Source organism: Primulina tabacum, chromosome 8 (assembly GCF_025594145.1).
Source record: "Primulina tabacum isolate GXHZ01 chromosome 8, ASM2559414v2, whole genome shotgun sequence".
In the NCBI taxonomy this organism is placed as follows: domain Eukaryota; kingdom Viridiplantae; phylum Streptophyta; class Magnoliopsida; order Lamiales; family Gesneriaceae; genus Primulina; species Primulina tabacum.
Genome location: NC_134557.1, coordinates 3,365,816 through 3,387,072, shown reverse-complemented (window position 1 = coordinate 3,387,072; position 21,257 = coordinate 3,365,816). Strand labels below are relative to the sequence as shown.

At 35.0% G+C, this 21,257-nt stretch overlaps 2 protein-coding genes, 1 long non-coding RNA gene and 1 pseudogene across 3 annotated transcripts; 2 read left to right on the top strand and 2 right to left on the bottom strand.

Annotated features, from left to right (window-relative positions):
• Positions 1 to 1,025: 1,025 nt before the first annotated feature.
• On the bottom strand, positions 1,026 to 2,539 carry LOC142554419 (uncharacterized). The gene is made up of 2 exons (XM_075665091.1): positions 2,040 to 2,539; positions 1,026 to 1,877 (listed from the first exon to the last, which is right to left on the bottom strand). Exons 1-2 carry the CDS (start codon positions 2,205 to 2,207, stop codon positions 1,290 to 1,292), a joined length of 756 nt encoding a protein of 251 aa, XP_075521206.1. The 5' UTR covers positions 2,208 to 2,539; the 3' UTR covers positions 1,026 to 1,289.
• A 2,003-nt stretch (positions 2,540 to 4,542) lies between these two features.
• On the bottom strand, positions 4,543 to 7,116 carry LOC142553008 (transcription factor MTB1-like; annotated as a pseudogene).
• A 4,729-nt stretch (positions 7,117 to 11,845) lies between these two features.
• Positions 11,846 to 15,631, top strand: LOC142554418 (uncharacterized). The gene is made up of 3 exons (XR_012822188.1): positions 11,846 to 12,073; positions 12,242 to 12,292; positions 15,500 to 15,631. It is a non-coding gene; the product is annotated as an uncharacterized LOC142554418 (long non-coding RNA).
• A 3,605-nt stretch (positions 15,632 to 19,236) lies between these two features.
• On the top strand, positions 19,237 to 20,760 carry LOC142554417 (uncharacterized protein At4g00950-like). Its single transcript, XM_075665089.1, has 3 exons — positions 19,237 to 19,381; positions 19,470 to 20,017; positions 20,543 to 20,760. Exons 1-3 carry the CDS (start codon positions 19,237 to 19,239, stop codon positions 20,606 to 20,608), a joined length of 759 nt encoding a protein of 252 aa, XP_075521204.1. The 3' UTR covers positions 20,609 to 20,760.
• Positions 20,761 to 21,257: the final 497 nt, after the last annotated feature.

The window sequence follows — 21,257 nt, the reverse complement described above, 5'->3', positions numbered from 1 at the left end:
AATTGTCTAGGTTAATCCATGAATTCTTTCTTCAAATTCTATTTAAAAAATAACTTGTCTAAATTATATTAAAAAGCATATAGCATAAATTCGACTTTAAATTTTATATTCATTCTCCAATTGAACATTATCTATACGAAAAATGTAGAAGAGACATATGGAAACCAAAAATCTCATTTTACATCAAATTATACACAGTGTCTCAATTATATGCTTTGAATTCCCAAAAATCTTCTTTTTTAACTTTTTCAAAATTCGAAAATAGCCAAATATTTTATTGATCCATCTGATAAAATGAATGACGTAAATGGAAAAAATCAAGGTAAATTAGAGCGCTGGCTCGTTATTTTGTGTGCTGTCCAGCTTCTTATGATGGAACAAAACCCGAAATTGAGAAAGTCTCTTGACCAAAATGCTCATCAGGAATTTTCTAAAATTACCTCCATTATTTTTCATCTAAAATTCTCATGATTCCCCAGTCTATTATTTTATTTCTTGTTCGGGTTTATGATAGTTATCTCTAGTAATTTTGATTTTCAGCTACCGTAACATTTTGTTTCGCATTCTTATATATTGTAATTTCTTTTAACTTTTGCTAATCAGTATATGTTATAAATTTTTATTTGTGATAGCATGAACTCCCCATCCGTTATACAACATCCTGAACAGGTCAGTGATGAAGAGATTATATTTCACCAGTATCCTATCTCAGTATGCATAGATTGAGATGAGACCTAGACGATGTAATTATTTGACAATTAAATCCAGAACTGACACTTGAGCTAAGTACTGTATAATATGTTTTCATTCAGTTCGATTTATATTCTCCTTCATTCTATTATTTTAGCTTGTACAATATATTTTACAACATTGTTTACTCATAACTATTTGAAATTTATGGCATTGAATTACGAGTTCGTTCTTTATTTTGAAAAATATATGCATTCTATGTGATGATGATAGCAGATAAAATTTTGTCCACTGAGTTAATTTGTGAAGGAAAAATCCATGACTGCAGAAGAGCATCGAGAAGTAATCATTCATTCGCTTTAACGACAAACCTACATGTCACAGAGTAAATGAACACAACTAATCCTATTTTAAGTTTGTAACTAGCATGGCAAGCGATTGATTTTCAACTATCCATTAAATTCCAGATGCTTTGATTTAATCACAAAAATGTGATTCCAAACACAATAACAGTCAGTTACTTTTAACATGATAATACATGATAAACAAGATGACCGAAAAGTCTGACGGAGTACATACTGTGCATTTCCAGCATAGAATCAAATTTCCCTGGTCCATTCCCCACTTTTACCACCACTCTTGTGTTCAAGCCGTACATCCGTGAGGAGAATATCCTTTGAAGCAGCTTTGCACATATCATACACGGTCAGACCAGCAACAGTCACTGCTGTCAGTGCTTCCATCTCCACACCGGTTCTTCCTGTTGAGGCGGCTTCACCTCGTATTTCAATGCTGAGATCACGAGGATTTAATATCAAATCCACACAAACACTTGTCAAGTTAATGTTGTGGCACAACGGAATAAGATTGCTAGTTTGCTTTGCTCCACAGACACCCGCAATTTTGGCGACACTAAGGACATCTCCTTTTGCCATCTGGTTGGAAGAAACCAAATCAAACACCTTCTGGCCTAAAATTACTTTGCAACTCGCAACGGCCATTCTCTTTGTAATCTCTTTGGATGAGATATCCACCATTTGGGCTGCACCTTTACTATCGACATGAGACAAAGCAGATACCGGTTCTTTTTGTGTCAGGTTGTTGCTCGGAAACTGTGATTCTTGTGACACAGCTTGGTTGTATGAAGAACTAGATGCAGGAGGTTCACCAAACACACATTCCATTTCCTATAGACGAAAAATTGACATTACGATCAATCAAAATGAGTGAGACAGAGACTTCAAACTTTAATGCTAAAGACTTGGAAACGTGGGTACAAATACTGTAACGCAAAAATTTATTTTTTAGGCTTTGACGTGAAGCAAACACATTAACAGAAGAAATGCCACCTGATTGAGCTCCGCGATAGCTCCAGAAAGATCATGGCTCGTGTCGCTGGTAAAGAACCTAGTACATCTCGGCGGCGGCTTAAATTTTGATGCAACGCGACAAAGAAACATCACTGACCGATCTTGGTTTCGCGGCGTACAAGTGAAATGTGGATGCACATCAAACATTCAGCACACTTTTCTCATTGGGGCATTTTTACAAACACTTGAAGAATTGAGCCGGGAGGTTGCAGTTTTCGACGATATAGCAATCAAACCCGATTTTAGATCATAGTAACAACTGAGAGTAACCGAGCTTTGCAATTGTGAAACGAACGCAACTTCTGGCGGCCGGGAAACAAAAATGAAAGGGGAAACGAACGACAGCACACAACACAGGAATTTGGAATTAGAACTAATTTTATAATAAAATTTTTGTTTGAAAATATTTCATCTATCGTATTGAATTTTTTTTTTTAACAACCATGACTATGCCGATCTTAACCTTTCTTGAGCCTTCTCTCTTCTTGGATTCTGTTTTTTCTCTCACGAGCTTTCTTATAAGTTATTACTTATGGAACTTTTCACACACAGTGATAACTCTCCAAGTCTCGAACTCATGTCCTTGCATAATTCAAAGAGACATGGTATTGGAATATATCAGGCCTAGCATTAGTGGTCAATTCATGTAGAAAAGGTCTAGGTCTGGGCCTTTTTAACAATATCTGCCTATCCCAGCCCACTAGGCCTGCTTACTATAAATCCGAACTCATGTCCTTGCATAATTCAAAGAGACATGGTATTGGAATATATCAGGCCTAGCATTAGTGGTCAATTCATGTAGAAAAGGTCTAGGTCTGGGCCTTTTTAACAATATCTGCCTATCCCAGCCCACTAGGCCTGCTTACTATAAATCCGAACTCATGTCCTTGCATAATTCAAAGAGACATGGTATTGGAATATATCAGGCCTAGCATTAGTGGTCAATTCATGTAGAAAAGGTCTAGGTCTGGGCCTTTTTAACAATATCTGCCTATCCCAGCCCACTAGGCCTGCTTACTATAAATCCTGACATGCCATATAAGTGAAATGTTGAAGATTTGGGATCTTTTTAATTTTCATTTATTAAATTTAAAATAAATATATTTATTTTAAACAATAAATAATGTATTACTACCTTGATTTGTTTTTAATTTTTATTTAAATATATATTTTTCGCATCTATACAATACTTTTAAATATCCCACACACAAATAAATAATAATTATCAAATGAAAACATAACTATACTATTATCACAAAATAAAACTATACATACGCTTTATTATCTCCTATACAAAAAATTATATATATAAATCAAAAATACTATTATTTTTGTTTAAATAAGTGTATAAGTTTAATTAATTTTATCCTTTCTTTCTAAAAAAAATAAAAATCACTAAATATCGTCGAATGAAATTAAGCCCTCTTATCATCACAAATTTTCATCAAGACATGAAGTTTCCGTGGGGCAATGTAGGAATAATAGATCTCTTGTAAGATAGTTTCACGAATCTTTACATATGAGACTGATCAATTCTACCGATATTCACAATAAAAATTAATACTCTTAACATAAAAATTAATATTTTTTCATTGATGACCCAAATAAGAGATATGTCTCACAAAATACGACCCGTGAGATCGTCTCACACAAGTTTTTGTCATGTAGGAAAGTCATTCACGTGGATAAGCGTTCCTTAAATAAATAAATATATATATATTAAAAATAATAATATGACGTGGAAAATATTTTGACAAAGTCAGTATTAAAGTCAAAAAATTTATAATATACATGCTTATATAATTATAAAAGTTGATGGTTTGTGCTAAATGATTCATGGTAATCACGTTGGTGTTTACTGTTTTCCTCGTGCTACACTTTGCCAACCAAAATCACGCATATTTTAATGATGGGTGGCTCATGCTTTTTTAAAAAAAAATACCCCAATCACCCACGGTTTGGCTCAACCATTCAGAGTTGTCGACTTGTTGTATTTTAAACAACATGATTGATTGATTGATTGTGTATTTTGATCTATTGGTGGGTCCGTTCCGCCCAAGTAAAATATGGGTCAAAGAGGGGAAAATAAGCCAAAATAGCAACAAATCATTTATAACTATTTTGGAGAAATTAGAAACAAATGAATGAAACCAAGATTGAATCAAATCATAGAACGTGACATTTAAACGAATACCCTTTTTGAAATGACTAGTAGTAAATAAAAAACCATAAAGGCCCACCGCTTAGATAGTTGCCACACGTTTCTCCAAAAAGTCCATCCACAGTTGAGACCTTTCCCTGCTCGTTTCACATGTATTGTTATTAGTCATTTCTTCCTTGAGACAAAAGTCCCCCCGCCAACATCCACTCAAGATTCTGAAATTTAATTCTACAAACAGTTTCTAAGAACTAATTACGTCAAGACTCTGATTAACTGGGAAATATATATGTATAAAGCAAGGAAATCGACAATTTCAGAACCAAACGTAAGTCATTAAACTCGACGGATTCCACTAAATTCAGGACATGACAAGTCTTACTGTAAACAAACAGAAATTAGCCAAAGGTACTAACATATTCTGCTGTATATTCTGCAAAAGTTTCCATTTTCATTAACTGCACATTATGCCTGGTAAGTTCTAAGACCACCATACTATATTACTCAACAAACAAACTACAGACCTCTGTGAGGAGCTGAACTCGTGGATTATATAATGCTTGAATCAACTTCTCCTTGGTTAGCGGCTCCGAGCCCTGTGATTTTACAACGAATGTTTGAAACACTTTTTCGCTCCCTGTAGCCATTTTGGCCTCTAAGATGGTTGCCCGAGCATTCTTGATGGCTTGGACGATCCTTGATATAGGGTGAGTGCTCAACGGACTACTCACCTTCACGGTGACTTCTACGCAATTACTTTCGATTTCGATGCTTGGAATTGATACTTCCATGTTTGGCTTAACACCTAATACTTCTGCTTCTCTTGACATGTTTCCAAGTTCTTCCCTCTGAGATTCCATGTTCTTTAGCCTCGTTTGAAGTTCGGTTATGTAAGATATTGCATCTCCTAGGAGGGAAGCTTTGTCCATCTTGGAGATATTTGGTACAACTGCTCGTAGCGCATAGAAACGTTGATTCAGCTTTTCTCGTCGCTGCCTCTCTGCCTCTACATGATTGAGGGCTTCGACTCTACCATTGGCAGGTTTCCGACCACGTTTTCTGGGCCTCTTCTCTGTCTGTAGCCCTGTCTGCTCTTCTTGAAATGATGCTTCGACATCTGAATGCTCAGACTCAACACTGCGTGACAGTGGAGTTGCAGACTTTGATGTGGCACCAGTAAATTCAATCTGCATTTTCGTAAGCTTTTGATTCATAAAATTGTTCAGCTGGAACTCTTGCCTAGCCCCATTGATCGGCTTGGGAAGATATTTTGCGGTCTTATGAGGACTGTAAATCTCTACAGGGTTCCCTGGCTTCACATTGTTGTACTGCACCAATGTTGAGACGTCAAAACCATTTCGAGTGTTTGTTAATGGCAGCCTGTTCCCATTCAGATCCCCATCCAAATTCCTATCTCCCACCTTCTTAAAGGAAAGTTTTTCCCTGAACAGCACACCAGCAGAATTCAAGTCCTGTCCGAAAATCTTGGGAATGCCTTCTGTTTGGTTGCGAACTCCCAAATTAGAAATCGCGCCGCCCACATTTCTTTTGTCGGTTACTGCCGCAACGGTTTCAACTTGCTTGACCCTCAATAACAACGAAAAGGATGACCTAATCACCTTCAAGAGCTCCAAACTTTCTGGGATACATCTGACTGAGCCTAATTCAACCACCCCAACATCAGTTGGGACTAAAACAATTGTTTGCATGCCAGCCAACTTTGCGAGAAATGACCTAACACAATAATCAGCAGATGACTTCGATACATCCGATACCCAGACGTGCTTTCCAGATTCATAACACCTACCAGGAGCTCCTTCTCCCCTGGGGAAGGAAAAGTACATGGATGCAAGAAAAAACATCTCGATATCGGTTACCTTATCCAATCCAAATGCATAACTATCCTCATCGGTTCCCCCAAACAAAGTGTGCAGCTTCTGGAGAACCTTTTTCCTCATTCTTTGTTTAGACTCATATTCAAGTCCCGTAATGAATATTGGACCGACTCTAGCTTCCTCATCATCTCGAGGGTCACGACAACACCCATCCCCCCATCCCAAGACCAAGTTGCCGGATTTCGATCTCGACAGTTGCCAAAAAATTGCATAATTCCAACAAAAACTTTCAGAACTTGTGCCCTCCACAAGATCTGAGAGCTTGTTCTGCAGATTCTCATCTTTCCCCATAGCCATCAATGAGCATTCGTCTGAAACAGAGCCTGAGGTCAGGTAATCAAAAGCCTTACTCCCCAAAACCGCCACGGCCATGGCCTTGTCCTCATCGTTCCACGGAACCGCACCCATATCAAAATCTAATTTCATCCCAACAAACTACCCACTGACCAAAAGATTCGAACTTGAATTTAGCAGCCAAAACAACGGATAACAAATAAAAACCAAATCTTACTTTGTCGACGAATTTCAATCTCGATATTTCTATGGAACCAAATACGGCAGAATCCCATCTCAGCTTTTCGAAAGAAAAAAAATCAATCTTTTCGTAACTCTTACTTTCAGATCTCAAAGTTTTCACATCTAAACGGACATGCATGCCCAAAAAAAAAAAAACCAAGAAAAAACACCCATTTAATCATGACCAAAAAATGAAAGCGAAAAAAGACACAAAACATAGAAACAAAAAATCGAAAGCGATTACTCACCAGTAATCAAAGTATTTCTACTTTCAAAAACGGTCACTTCTCTGAAATCAAAAGCTAATCTAACGAACAAAGATCTGAAATTCAGGTATCTTCTGCTTCTTCCGTTTTGCTGGGTAGAAGGAAGGAACTGGTGTTGGCTGCTTTGCTCGTATATCGATCCTTGTTGCCCCCCCTTATTGCTGCATGTGTATGAAGTATGAACTGAAGCTTTTGTGTGGAGGTGAAATGAACAGGGAAGGACCAACCATAGTATGGTTAAGTGTGGATGGAAAAATTTCTGCGGCGGTCGGCAACCATCTTAATTTTAAGAGAAATTTGTAAAATATTGATCTTCTCAAATATTCGGAATTTAAAAAAAAAACTAATAGAAGAACTTTAGCTTAAATACATTCAGTTTCTGTTTGTGTATGTTTGTGTATGTATGTTGTTGTCCACCAAAAATAGTAAATACGATGCGAATATAGTCCTTTCCTAATAAGTTTCACGTGGGGAGAGTGTATGGGTCAATGCTTTCAACTTCAGTACTTCACAGTGCTATGTACTTTTTTTAATTGCCTTTTATCTTATCTGTTTGACAGCTACAAATCATTGGTTATTTGATCGAGGATAAAAAAAATAGAGTATGTTTTTTGTGAGATGATTTTACGGATTTTTATTTGTAAGACGGGTCAATCTTACCGATATTCATAATAAAAAATAATACTCTTAACATAAAAAAATAATATTTTTTGATGGATGACCCAAATAAAATATATGTCAAGCCCCCATTAGTCTAAAAAATTATATATATATATATGACAATAGATAAACATATAGTTATGAAAAATGAAAATTATATATTTTTTTAATAATTGCCAGTTGAAATATTTGCATAAAAATCGAGGTACCATCACGTGAGACGACGCTCGGCTCCAGCAAGACACGTGTAGATAAGGAGTTGATTAATGTCACACGTTTGATAAAACGCACGTGAGTCGAGTGTAAGGCGTCACGTGAAGTGCACCCGTGACTGTGTTATTGCCACACAACACAAGAGAGAGCTGCCGATTAAGTTTAATATTTTCCAATTCAATCTCAAATGAATTACGCAAAAATAGTTTAATATTTTTCCAATGCAATCTTATATGAATTTCTATTTTTTTTATAATTGAAATTTTCTTTTTTAGTAAAAAAAAAAATTCGACAACCCTACACCGCTTGTGCTACTAAAACAAAAAAAAATTGTATAATTTAAAATGAGTCTATTTTTATATTTTAATTCGAATTTATTATGAATTTTTTTTTAAAGATTTAAATAGGTTGTTCATGTTCTAACTTTTAACCTATAAGTATTTCTATGGAGTTTGAGAGTAGACCAACCAGCCCATTATAAACATGATTTTATATAAAGTTTCATGTTTCCATCTCGATCCGAAAATTTTGAAAAAAAAAAATCATAAAATTCTCTTGTGTTAATGAAATATCTACTACAATCCCCTATTTTAGAAAATCGAACACATTTCGCGAAGCGTTTTATTTTTAAACCATGTGATATTCGACATCAATAATTCCGTATAATGAGTTATATGATTTTTTGCGATTTCACATTTTTGCTAAATGTTTCTTGCCTCTTGGTTTGAATCTATGATTTGGTAACATTCGATTTCAAATGATGTTGGTGCTTTGATTAATGAATTTGACATCATGGATTTTAAATTCATTGATTTGATATTTATAAAATGCTAAAAATATTTTTAAAGTTTGACATTTATTCTCATTTATTTAGCACAATAAGATAAGACAGACACCTTCAGGTTGTATCAAATCCAAGTACTCCCTACAATTCCGATGCGTAATTAATACGATAATAGAGCCATTTAATTAGTTAATACTCCTTGTCTCAAATATAGTATGCTTTCTATTTAATGTTCGTAACAGGATATATTTCACCTTTCATGTTAATTATTGACTAGATATTTTGTGAGACGGTCTCATAAATCTTTATGTGTGAGACAGATCAATCATATTGATATTCACAATAAAAAGTAATACTCTTAGCATAAAAAGTAATATTTTTTCATGAATGACCCAAATAAGATATCTGTATCACAAAATACGACCTGTGAGATCGTATCACACAAGTTCCTGCCTTAATTATTATTCAATGTAATTGATTTAATTGTGTTACTTTGTATGGTTTAAAATGGTAATGTACTAGAACACAGACGAATATCATTTGGAAATATGATGTCATCAGATCACTCAATTACTCGACCTGCCAAAATAAGTGACCCACCCAGGGAGAAGACAATATAGTTACTCATCATGCATATATCAAAAAATTCGTCGTAGCCCACTTTGCAATCAAACATTGAGAAATGATGAGAACCCAATAACTAAATATAAGAGTCCAAAATGGGCCTACCTCTGGTGCGACCTTTGTTGTGTGGATGTTTTGTTGTCAAGGAAATGGAAGTGGTGGATTCTGGACTTGGTCACTTGGCAATGTTATTCACCAAAAAAGAAAGAAACAAAAATTTTAGAAACACCTTTTGAAATAATAATTATCAAAAGGTGTATATATATAGATAGATATAAATAAGGTAGATAGGCTAACAATTATGGAGAGAAAACCCACTTAATTGCAATGAAATCAAGCATTGATTACATTAGCTAATGGCAGAGGATACATGATTACACATCAAATCAAGTTTTTTTTTTAAAAAAAATATGAAACTATTATCATTAACCATTCAATAAATCTTAATGTACAAATTTACTGATAAACAAAAGAATCAATCAGATGCAAAAACACCAAATTCCATCTAAGTTGTAAGCTTCGTTTAGTTAGATCACGAACGGTTTGGTTTGTGATTATCGAAATGAAAATATAGTAAATTTTAAAATTACAAAGAGGGACAAGCAAGATACTGACGGACTCGATTCCACATTCTTCTAATAAAAATATCAATTTTATATATATATATATATATATATATATATGAAAGCCTGAATAAATTGTGATGGGCCTGTTTTTGCCCGGTTTCCGGTCACTAAAAGTCCACGCGTTCCATTCTTGTTTTTCTCAAATACACGTGTTTTACGTTAAGCTCTCCACTAAGCAAAGAGGCTATGCATGCTTAACGGACCGGTTCGGACCGGAACCGACCCGGAACCGGTCCGTTAAGCCCGGAACCGGATCCGGAATGAAAGAACCGGACCCGAAATCATATACAATTCATTGGTTTGTGGGTTGAACCGGTTCAGCATATTCTGAACCGGTTCAACCGGTTCCGGGTCCGGTTTCAAACCGATTCAGGACCGTATCCGGAACCGACCCGGAACCGGTCCCAAACCCGAATTCAAAAATTTTTTTAAAAATAAAATAAAAGAAAATAGCCTTTTGGGCCAACGGCTGCAAATGCAGCCGTTGGGCTGAAAAATGCAGGCCAACGGCTACTGAAATCTGCAGTGTTTTTTTTATCAATTTGGCCCTGCAAATATACAATCTTTTTTATAACCCCAAAATTCATCTATAAATACAAGTCATTTTTTTACATTTCACATATCAATTTTCTCTCAACTTTTCATTTCTCTACCATCAATATCTTTCTTTGCTATCATATCTCCAAATATATTCAATAATTGTGTTATAATTTTATCTATAATCCGTATTATTTTTATTGTTATATATTTACTATTTCGCAATTTATTCATTTAAACAATTCGAATTTCAATGGCATCATCTTCAAATCGTCGTGGTGGTAGTGGCGTTAGACGTGTTTTTTGAATATTATGCTAAATTACTTGATCCTACTCAAAATCAAGGAGGATTAGACGTGTTTTTTGAATATTATGCTAAATTTCTTAAGAAGAATGTTGACGATCAAAAGAAGTCAATCATGCATTATCTCCAAGAATTGTTTGATTTGTATGCTAGTGAACAATGTGATGAACCGAGTGCGCAGCCGGAGGAGATGTCGACATATAAGAGCAAAAGTGGAGCACTGAACTTCTTTCAAAGTTTGAAACGACAAAAGTTCAAAGGAAAATCGGTGACAACAACCAATTACAATGAGATCCAAATTTATCTAAGTCAATATATTGAGACTACGGATAATTTCGATGTTCTTGATTGGTGGAAAGTAAATTCTAAACTTTATCCAGTGTTATCTGCAATTGCAAGAGATGTCCTACCCATTCAAAGTTCAAGTGTTGCTTCCGAATCAGCATTTTCAGTATGTGGAAGGATCATTGGTGACCAAAGAACTAATTTAAAGCCAGAAACACTTTCCATGCTAACGTGCCTACAAGATTGGTTTGCAGCAGAAAAAAAAGAATAGGACCTCTGGCGCAATCGACGAATTCCATAGCTCAAGTTCCGACGAAGATCCAGAATATTCCAAATATATTTTAATAAATCGTGATGAATTTTAGATGTTCAATTATAAAAATAAATGTTTAAGTTATTCTGTTATATTTTTTTATGTAATCACAATTATTTGCAATCAAAATACTAAATAAAAAACTGTCCATTAATATTACTAATTTTAATTATATAGTAAAATATAATAAATTAAAGTTCGGAACCGGTTTAAACCGAACCGGAATCGGTTTATTCGAAGCCGAAAAACTTGGAACCGGAACCGGTTCGGAACCGGTTCCGAACTCACCGGACCCAGAACCGGTGGGAACCGGTCCAAAACCGGTCCGGTGGAACCGATAAGCATGCCTGAAAGAGGTTGTGCTGTCAAGGGAATAGTTCCTGCATGAGAGGTGTGGTGTCCGGTGCTCTCTCCCCTTCGTTCTTTTTCCCATCTCTTTCCAACCATTCTTCTCACACTCCTTTCTTTGCCCGGCTCGTACGCTGTTGGGCTTCTTCCCAGCTAGCATCCATCTAACCCCCATCTTTTTTTGCTGCCTTGCGCGCGTCTTCAACTCTTCTTTTATTTTCCCTCGCCTCAGAAAGCCATATTTCGGTTCGTATTTCCTTTGGCTTTGTTTGATTCGGGTTTTTTGCTCGTGGTTTCCCCCTACCGGATGCATTGTCTCTTTCGATTTTTTATGTCTTTGCGTTGTGTAAATTCGAGCGTTCATGCTTACATGCCTTCTTCTGCTCTAATAACGGTTTTTTATGGCTAGGGTTTTAAAACAGCGGTCTCCATTCTGCTTATTCACTCCCGTTTGCTCTTCTTCGCTTCGCAAAACGATATTTGGGTATGTGCTTTCTTTGGATTTGCTTGAATATGTTTTTTTCCTTGCGGTTCATTCCTTATTCGACGCGTTCTTCCCCTTGTTTTTTTTTTTAACTTAGCTTCGTGCAAGGTGGAGCTCCTATTGTGTTTATATGTTTTCTTCTGCGCTACTAATTTTTTTTAATTTTAGGCCTCCGAAGCACCGACTGTCACTTTGCCAGGAAGAACACGCGAGGAATAGGTGAGCTGGTCCTGCTATTGTCTTGTTCCTAAAATGAGCTTATATTGTATATGGTTTGGTTTGGCAGCCTGCTTGTGTTACTTCCCTTACGAGCCATACGTTTTCCTTAAAAAATTTTGCCTTCATTGTTGTATTTATTTGAGATTTTATGCTTATATGCTCTCCTCTGTTTTGTTTATGGGTTTTAACTTTTATGTTTTTGCCTTATTGCTCTCCTTTCTGTTGGTGAGTGATTAAAAAAATAACTGAGCTAATTATGATGTTGGCTTTCTCCTACAATAAACCGACTTTGTCAATGAGTTTGCTTCGAGATTAGCTTCCCAATGACAGGGGCATAATACGAGGGAGCCGGGTTTTTTTTTTGGTTTTTGCTTGCTGTCAGTGACTTGCATTTTTCCCCCTCTTTGTCGTTCATATATTAGTTTTAGGTCGCCTGTTTTGTCTTTTAGCTTGATCTACTGTTTTTGGTTTTCGGCTTTCCTGATGTTTCACGAACAATATGAGTTGCATGTCAATCTAATAGCTGGATAAATCCTTCGCTGTATTTCCCCCATTTTTTGGTTAAAAAATATGTATTGAGAGGCAATAGCAGATTCATCTGTTATCTTCCACTTTTTAAAACCAGATATTCAAGAAATTACTAGCAATAACAATAATAATTCTGAACATTCCAGTTGAAAAAATTTCAGAGACTGCAAACTTCTAAACAATATAAACAATAAAATCAAACGTGAATTGTCAAGTAGTTGGGCCAAGTAATTGTTGCTTACTTGTCCAGATATAACTTGAATATGCCATTAGCATGAATGAAATCGTAGGTCCTTGGGTAAGTGGAGAACCCTTCACACATGAAATAATCGAGAACAATACAACTTAGCTCCAAATCTAGGAATTTCCAAAAATTTACTGGTTGGATATGCATGTTAAGGTCCGTTTGTTGAATGTGGAAAAGTAGACAGTGTACCAATCATGATATATGCCAATCAAGCCTCGCTCGTATATGAAACCTAGAGTATTCTGAGCAACATTAGTCACAACATTCATCACCCATAGTTTCAGAGATTCCGATGATGCTACAAAACCTCCGAGACCTGCATTCATATCCATGATGTTCCGATATCTTGCGGTGCCAAGTAACCTATCAATTCTTTTGTACTCGTTGACATGTTTTTCCCAAAGCTTATTATCCTCTTTATACAATTCGGATGTAACTCCAGGAACATCCCCATTTTTTATTCGAGGTGGCACATCAAAAAGCCTGGCCGGAAACCGCTTCAACTCCCCTCCAGCTACTTGATTGTCTCTTTTGACCTCTGGGAAAGGAGTTATGCAAGTTTCTATTTCCTTGTACTTTCCAAGACATCATGAAATTTAATATTAAGATTAAATATCTTCGGAGGAAAAATGGTTTCAACATACATAAAGAAATTAAGGAATTCTCTTGACATCAAGATCACTCAACTGGGCATCACACATGTGCGTCAGTGTCTTCATGTTTATTAATTTTCCTTGAATTTTGTTATTTTTTATGTTGTATAATACTTATAAAGATGCTCAAATGAATTTACATTTCAGTAAAAAAACGATAAATTATACCCTAAAACCATCTTTAAAATTTTCATATGCACATTGAGGGTGGGAAATTAAGGAAAAACATATAAATCTCACGCTATATTAGAATTGGAATAAATTAACTAAACCATCAAAATAAAACTACTTACATTTATATAAAACGAATAAGCCCTCAATCACCACCATTAAACCCCAAGTGATATGGGTTTAAACCACGAAATTTATAAATTCAGCCAATGAAAACAAAAATGTCGTCAAATTCTATTTTTTGCGGTTCATCAAATCATTTATTTTCGGATAAAGCTTTGGTAACAAACATGCTAACACCTGATTTTCCAAATGTCAGAACAATAGACGCTAAAGCAAAATAACAGATGTTGCAAAACAGATTTATAGTGCAAAACGTTCATGATATTTGAGTATTTGTTATTATTGTATTATTTTTGTAAAGCAAACAAAATACCAACTGCCACAATGTTTAGTCAACTCAAACAAATAAAAAAAAACAAAAAAAAAAAAATTACGATTACAAAAAAAATATACCTTCGACACCACATTATGCACACCTAACTCAGCCCTGACACTTGTCAATTGTTAAACAGGGTTAATCTATTTTTACTGAGGTGGCTCAAAATAAGCACCACATGTGTCATAGTTTATCTATGACTCACCCTAACGCATACACTTTATATAACATCATTTGCCTTCTTTTACATTACGGCTAAATATCCAAAAATCCCTACACTTTCTCCTCAAAGTTTAGAATTACTTTTTTAAATCCAACTCTAATGGAAAACAACCGCTATTGTGAATGTATCGACTGTAGCCAATGCTACTACAATTTTCTATTTGAAAAAGAAGTCGAGGAACTGATGAAAAGGCTTTTCTCGAACCCAATATGGGCCATTATCTTCCGAAGAGCACTTAATATGGAATCAAAGTTTTCTCTTCTAATAGACTATGCAGCCGATATTGAGACAGAACTGAATCTCAACATTACCCGCCAATCTCAGTATGTACATTGAGTAAATAGTTAAACATTTATCTTATGTACTGATAATAGTTCATTTGCAAAAAAATTAATATGGGGTTGCTAAAAACTCTGAATAAAATTCAATAAAACATTTACTTATAATAATTATTTTTACTTCACTCTTTACATCAGTTTAAGTTATTTTTTTCCAGTGCATAACTAGATTTTGTTCATGTCACTAACATGTTGTATTTTCTCCCTGATATATCTATTCTCAACTATTTAAGTATGTAAATAAGTTACGATATTACTCACAATTACCTAATGCATGATATGTCTAGCTCGTTCTTAGTTTTGACCACATCCTACTATTTACAAGATTTGCTATATAGATATATTCAAAAAAACAATAAATAATATTAGTTTTCAAAATATGTTAATATTTAGACGCAAATACGTTCAAATAGTTATGTTTGCAACGATAGTAAAAATTTAAACAAGTTAAATGATTTGTTCTCCCAAATTATTTCATTCTCAGATCTTTAACATGATATACTTAAAGTTTCAAAACAATATCGTTCGCATTTATTTAACTTTTTAAAATTGGATCTCAACCAAAATGCTACAAATTAACTAACTTTATTATCGGGTTTTTTTTGCAGGTCCAGTGCAACAGCTGAAGACCAAGCATGAAACCAGCGCGTAATACTGCGAAAATAACTAAACTTTTTATGTTTTCTAAGTACGTGCTACTCACGAAAAAACCATAGTATATGTACAGATTATCATGTTGTTATAATATCTACACTTTACTCCTACTCTGTAGCTATACTTTATCCGACCAATATTTTCTTTTCAATCACAGTATGTAGTCAATATGCAACAAAAAAAACATATATTGCACAACATATCTGGATAAACACCTCAAATATTGAGGTTCGCCTACCTAGTATAATTGAAATTCTCTAATAAAGCCAAAAAAAGCGTGCACGTACCGTGCCTTTGTTTTTTAATTTGAAACCGCAAATTGATTAATGCAAAAGTACGCTGTTCACTCCTTTATATTGATTTGGCATATTTTATTTTTTTGATAAATGAAATAAATCTAAGGAAATGAATGTCAGACGGTGGACAAGCCCCAATTTATTCCTATCTCTGGAATATTTTTAGTATTTGTGTCTGGCTGTGAAGAATCCAATGCATGTATGGCAGTGCAAAACGCCACCACAGCATGTATAAGAATGTGATGTCTGTCACCATCTCTCTTTGTCTTCTTTTTAAAAAATTAATTTCTTTAAAAACAAAACGATTCTTATCATTATAGTGATATTCAAAAATATGTGATCTTAGAACTAAAACAATATTATTTTTCCAATATATGTACATATATTTGAACATATCAGTTCGATTCACTAATTACAAACAACTCTATTGAACTGAAGTTCCATTAGTGACTACATTAAAATCAAACTTGGTAGCTGGAGTTAATTTTTATTTAAGTAATAACTTTCATAAAATCGTGTCGATAAATCCGAATTAGAATACTTCAAATCCAAGATGAAATATTTCTATTTGGTCAATTTAAACAAACCGAGATCGATAGTGCTTTGCGAGCTAACGTGTGAGCCACAGTACTGTTAGCTAAGCGATTAATATGAATAAAAGATATGAAAGTGTTTGTCCCAATCAGAAGATTGATTTCCAGAACCAAAACACCGCGTTAAACTTATTTTAAGTGAATTTTTTTTTAAAAAATAATTATTTATTACAGTACACACGTGATATTTGAACTGGAAATCATATAGGTCTTTGAACATCATATTTGTCACTAGGGTAAGGGAAAACTGATAAGTGAACCATGGTTCTGCGGTCTAAGTTTATTAGTTGTGTTGGACAATCTCCCGAAGCTTCTGATTAACAAATTAATAAATAGTTGATTTAGTAATACGATAATTATTAAAGAAATCCAAATGATTTAAAATATGAAGATGACGTAGAAAATTAAAAAATATATAATTTTTGTGTTTTGAATTTTGATAAATTTATTCGTTTTAGTGGTTCGTATGTATATATCATTTTTTTTTATTTTTTGTAATTAACTCAATGATTTCATATGCTTCCAATACTTTACGTATAAGTTAATAATGATATTACGATTCTTGGACCCACATCATAATTATAAATGTGAATTTTTACCCTAAAATTAGAAGTGTGAATTTTTTGTGCTCCTTCTAAATTAAATATTAACTTAATCTATGTTAATAAATACCCAAAAAACGTTTACACCAAATTTACCCAAAAAGTATAAGTGTGAATTTTTGTACACTTCTAATTTCTTGTAAAATATCGGTGTAACATATCCTATTAGTATTATTATTTAAGAAAGTATTAAGGAGATTTTTTTATATATAATATAACAAATCACATCTTGACGGAAAATCACGTCAATTGAATTAAGTGGCGTGACTCTAATTTGTATCACGTACACCCAATCGGTGTGTTACTGTATAAACATATTTTTTTCAACTTATCTTGAACACGAAAATTGTTTGGGTTTTGTGGTACGTAAATGGTTAAAAACCCCGATGAGAGCCTCTTTTCCTTACGTTAAATAGGTTGCCCTAATCAATCAGCTATGCAAATGAAATGGATATGTTGGTGACAAGTGAAATATAAATGCTTTCGACTCAGCACAATGCCATTGAATAGAAAGAGCACGTAGCATGACACATATGTATGCAGTCTCTATGCCAAGTAAACATCGTATTTAATGGCAATAGCCTCGTAAGTTCTTAGTTACTGTACAATTATGCCCACACAATCTTGCGGGCATCTTTGTTCCTACGTCTTCCGGTTCTATTTCTTAAATAGCGACAAATTAATAAATTAGACATAAATAAAATCATGTTGTGGTGTACTTTGAGACAGACATGCATCTTTCCCGCCCATATCAATCCAAGAAGGAGACTAGCTATTAGGTCTCCGATCGAGTTACAAAAGCGACATTATATACAAAAGTGCACTGAACTTGACGGGTTTAGATTTGCAATGTTAATGCGTTCGAGCTAGGACTCAAGTTTGGATAGAAGAATTTGAAGTTATGAATTTCAAATCTACGGATGGTTAAACAATCTGATTGATTGTATTAATTTATGTTGGGTGGACTTTAAATTCATCATTTCATAATTCATATAAATACAATATTAATTATGATATATTTGAAATACAACAATTATGATATTGTTATTTCAAATCCATATTCAAATCAAATCATTCGTTCCAAAATCAAATCCAACCATCCAAGTGCGACATGAAATAATTGTATCAAACAGATAATTGTTTATCCATCCTGCCTGGATCCTTTCTGGCCAATATTTAGTTCGATTGAAATTCCAAATATACATACGCAACATATCAAAAGTCTCGTTATAGTAAAATAGATAATAATCTTAAAAAAATACAAATAAAAAATAATTCCTAACAAGAGAAAGGCAAAAACTTGTGTGAGACGGTCTCACGGGTCGTATTTTGTGATACATATATCTTATTTGGGTCATCCATGAAAAATTATTACTTTTTATTGTGAATATCGGCATGATTGATCCGTCTCACATATAAAGATTTGTAAGATCGTCTCAAAAAAAATGTATTACAAGAGAAATGTATTGTGTGGGCAAATCGACCATAGGATTTGGATTGGCGAATCTCACGATCCCCTCCCAACCCGGTCGAAGTGTTTAATATCATTTAATGTAATACTCCTCTTAATTAATGGAAGAAGAATTTATAGTATTGTTATCAAGTAATAATTAAAGTTTTATATTTTGTATTAATCATTTAACCATTACATCACATGGAAATTGATTACACGGAGCTAATGTGCAGTATTTTAATTTTCCAATGTTTCTATTCGAGGGAGGACCATAAATAATGTATTAAACAAAATATGAGTTATGTGAGACGTTTTTATAGATATTTTTTATGAGACGAGTCTACTCTTCATATTAAAATTGAAAAATAATAATTTTAATATAAAATATTAATATTATGATTAAATTATGATTCAAATTGAATCGAAGATGCATTTTATTAAATTGATATATATAATGACGTAATTTTTTGTGTGTAAATATATATTTTCAAACCCCACGTCTACCAAAAAGACTGGTCCCCACTCTAATGCTCCCCTGGTTAAATCCGGTTTGTTTCAACCTACCCGTGCAGGCAGTGCCTGCACGGGCAATGAACGGCCCGGATCACTCCACATGAGTGATCCGGGTCCACCTCCCTTAAAAAAAAAAAAAAAAAATTGGCTCGAAAAAATCCGAGCAGTTGGATCGACCCCTGCAGCCAGTACCAGTGACCGCAGAGATAGGGTCGACCGAACCGTTAAATCCCCATGTTAGCAAAGCCACACTCCCACACAACAGAGACAGACATGGAAACAGAGGGTGTTGGAGACTACTACTCTAGTTTGTTTCTCACACCTAAGCTTCCATTGTTGAATATAATGCCTCCCACCCCCAACTCGCCTCAGCGCTCAGGTAAAATACACAATCTTCTCGTCTCTTTTAAGCTCAATCTAATCGCGATTACTGGTTCTAACCATTATTCCATGCTTCGTGACATCAGGAACGGCGACTCCGCCGCTGCAGACGTTAGTGTCGGTGCCGTTCCAATGGGAAGAGGAACCCGGAAAGCCACGACCCTGCACAGCTCTCATCGCTCTACCCGAACCCGCGGCCAAATTATTGGAGCTTCCACCCTGCAGGATGCCGTTGATCATGGAGCCCACCAACAAAATCACCAAAACGCCCTCCCCAACCACGGTTCTCGACGCCCCTTACAATCTCGCTCGCCCAAAGTTCTCTTCGTTCAGATTCTTTATGGAGAACCACTATTCCTTCGACAGTTACAGCAGCGCCAGTCCCGAGAGTGCGGTGGATGACATCTGGATTGGAAAGAAAAGCAACGGAAGGCGAAGAGGAACCGGGTTTTTGAAATGGAGGGGTGGTACAAAGGAAGCAATTGGCGGGGACTTTATAGGGTTCTCCTCGTCCTCCGTTGCTAGCTGTGACAGTGATACTGAGAGCTGCAAGAAGGTGAAGATGGAAGGGAAGCTCAGAAGAATTGGGAGCATCTCCACCGTCTCTGATGCTAGGCCAACCACTCACCTCTGGGTAAGTTTTTCACTTTTTTTTTACTTAATTATTCTCTATTCTAAAATTAAAAATCTTGGAGTGGAGTATGATCTCATGAATATATTGTACTGAAATAAAGTTCAAGAACCTATTCGACATTGCAAAAGCAAGTCGGAAAACTACGTTGCGGCGGCGATCAGGCGGCCCTGATCAATCGGTAAAGCGTAAACTTTTCCCTCCCCCAAAAAATTTAACAATAAATTATTGTTACACATTAGGTTAAAAATTGATTTGGGGGGGGGGGGGGGGGGGGGGGTCATTATGCAAGAAAATAAATGTTGAGTGGGAACAGGTTTCTGCTTTTGTGGCCCACGACAACTCTGAAATTAAAGGAATTTAACTTGGTGGAAAATTTCTATTAATTATTGTTTGCCAATTTTAACTTGGTGGAAAATTACTACTAATTATTGTTTGCTCTTTTCATGATTGAACTCCAAAAATATTTATCACATAGTATCTAAAGCTGGATTTCTAACTCGCATTGCATTTCGATCTTAATTTCAGGCTGCTGTATATGAAGGTATAAAGCAAGTTATACCATGGAAGAGTGCCAAGAAATCACACAAGTAGTATCCAGTCTGAAGCAGTAGTATTGCTATAGTATTTGAAAATGGCATCTGTTGTCTACATTGTAAAGCTTTACGTTTAGCAAATTATCTCCGCATCTTGTAATGGATGTACTCTATATATTCATATAATAAAGTTTACTTTGTGCTCAAAAAGTCTTTGAGACTCTGCAACAGATATAGCTCTAGGTCCACGAAGGGGCCCACGCGAACCATTTTATCTGGTCAAATTGGGAGATGATTGGAATTTGAAATGGGAAATAAAGGCGAAGGTTGTAAAATTCCAAGACGTAACGCTACGTCAGATCATCGCTTCACGTCTAGACCGCATAGGCAGAGACATACAAGTACGACTAAGACAGATTTCATAATATCAAACATCATAAGATGACATTTATATCTTAAATTAAGCCAACAAATCACTTCTTTTTTTTTTTGTTGATCTATAGTTTAAAATGTGTAAAGAAATTATTTTTCATTTTTTAAAAATTGAGATTTAAATTTAAATTAAAACCCAAAAAACTTTTTTTTAAAAAACACACAAAAAAATGATAATTTTTCGAGCGCCTAGTGCTGCCTAGGCTTTTTTGTCTCCAATGCTAGTCGACTAATACTTTTTCGATACGGTTGGCAGAGGCTTAAGCCGAATTTTA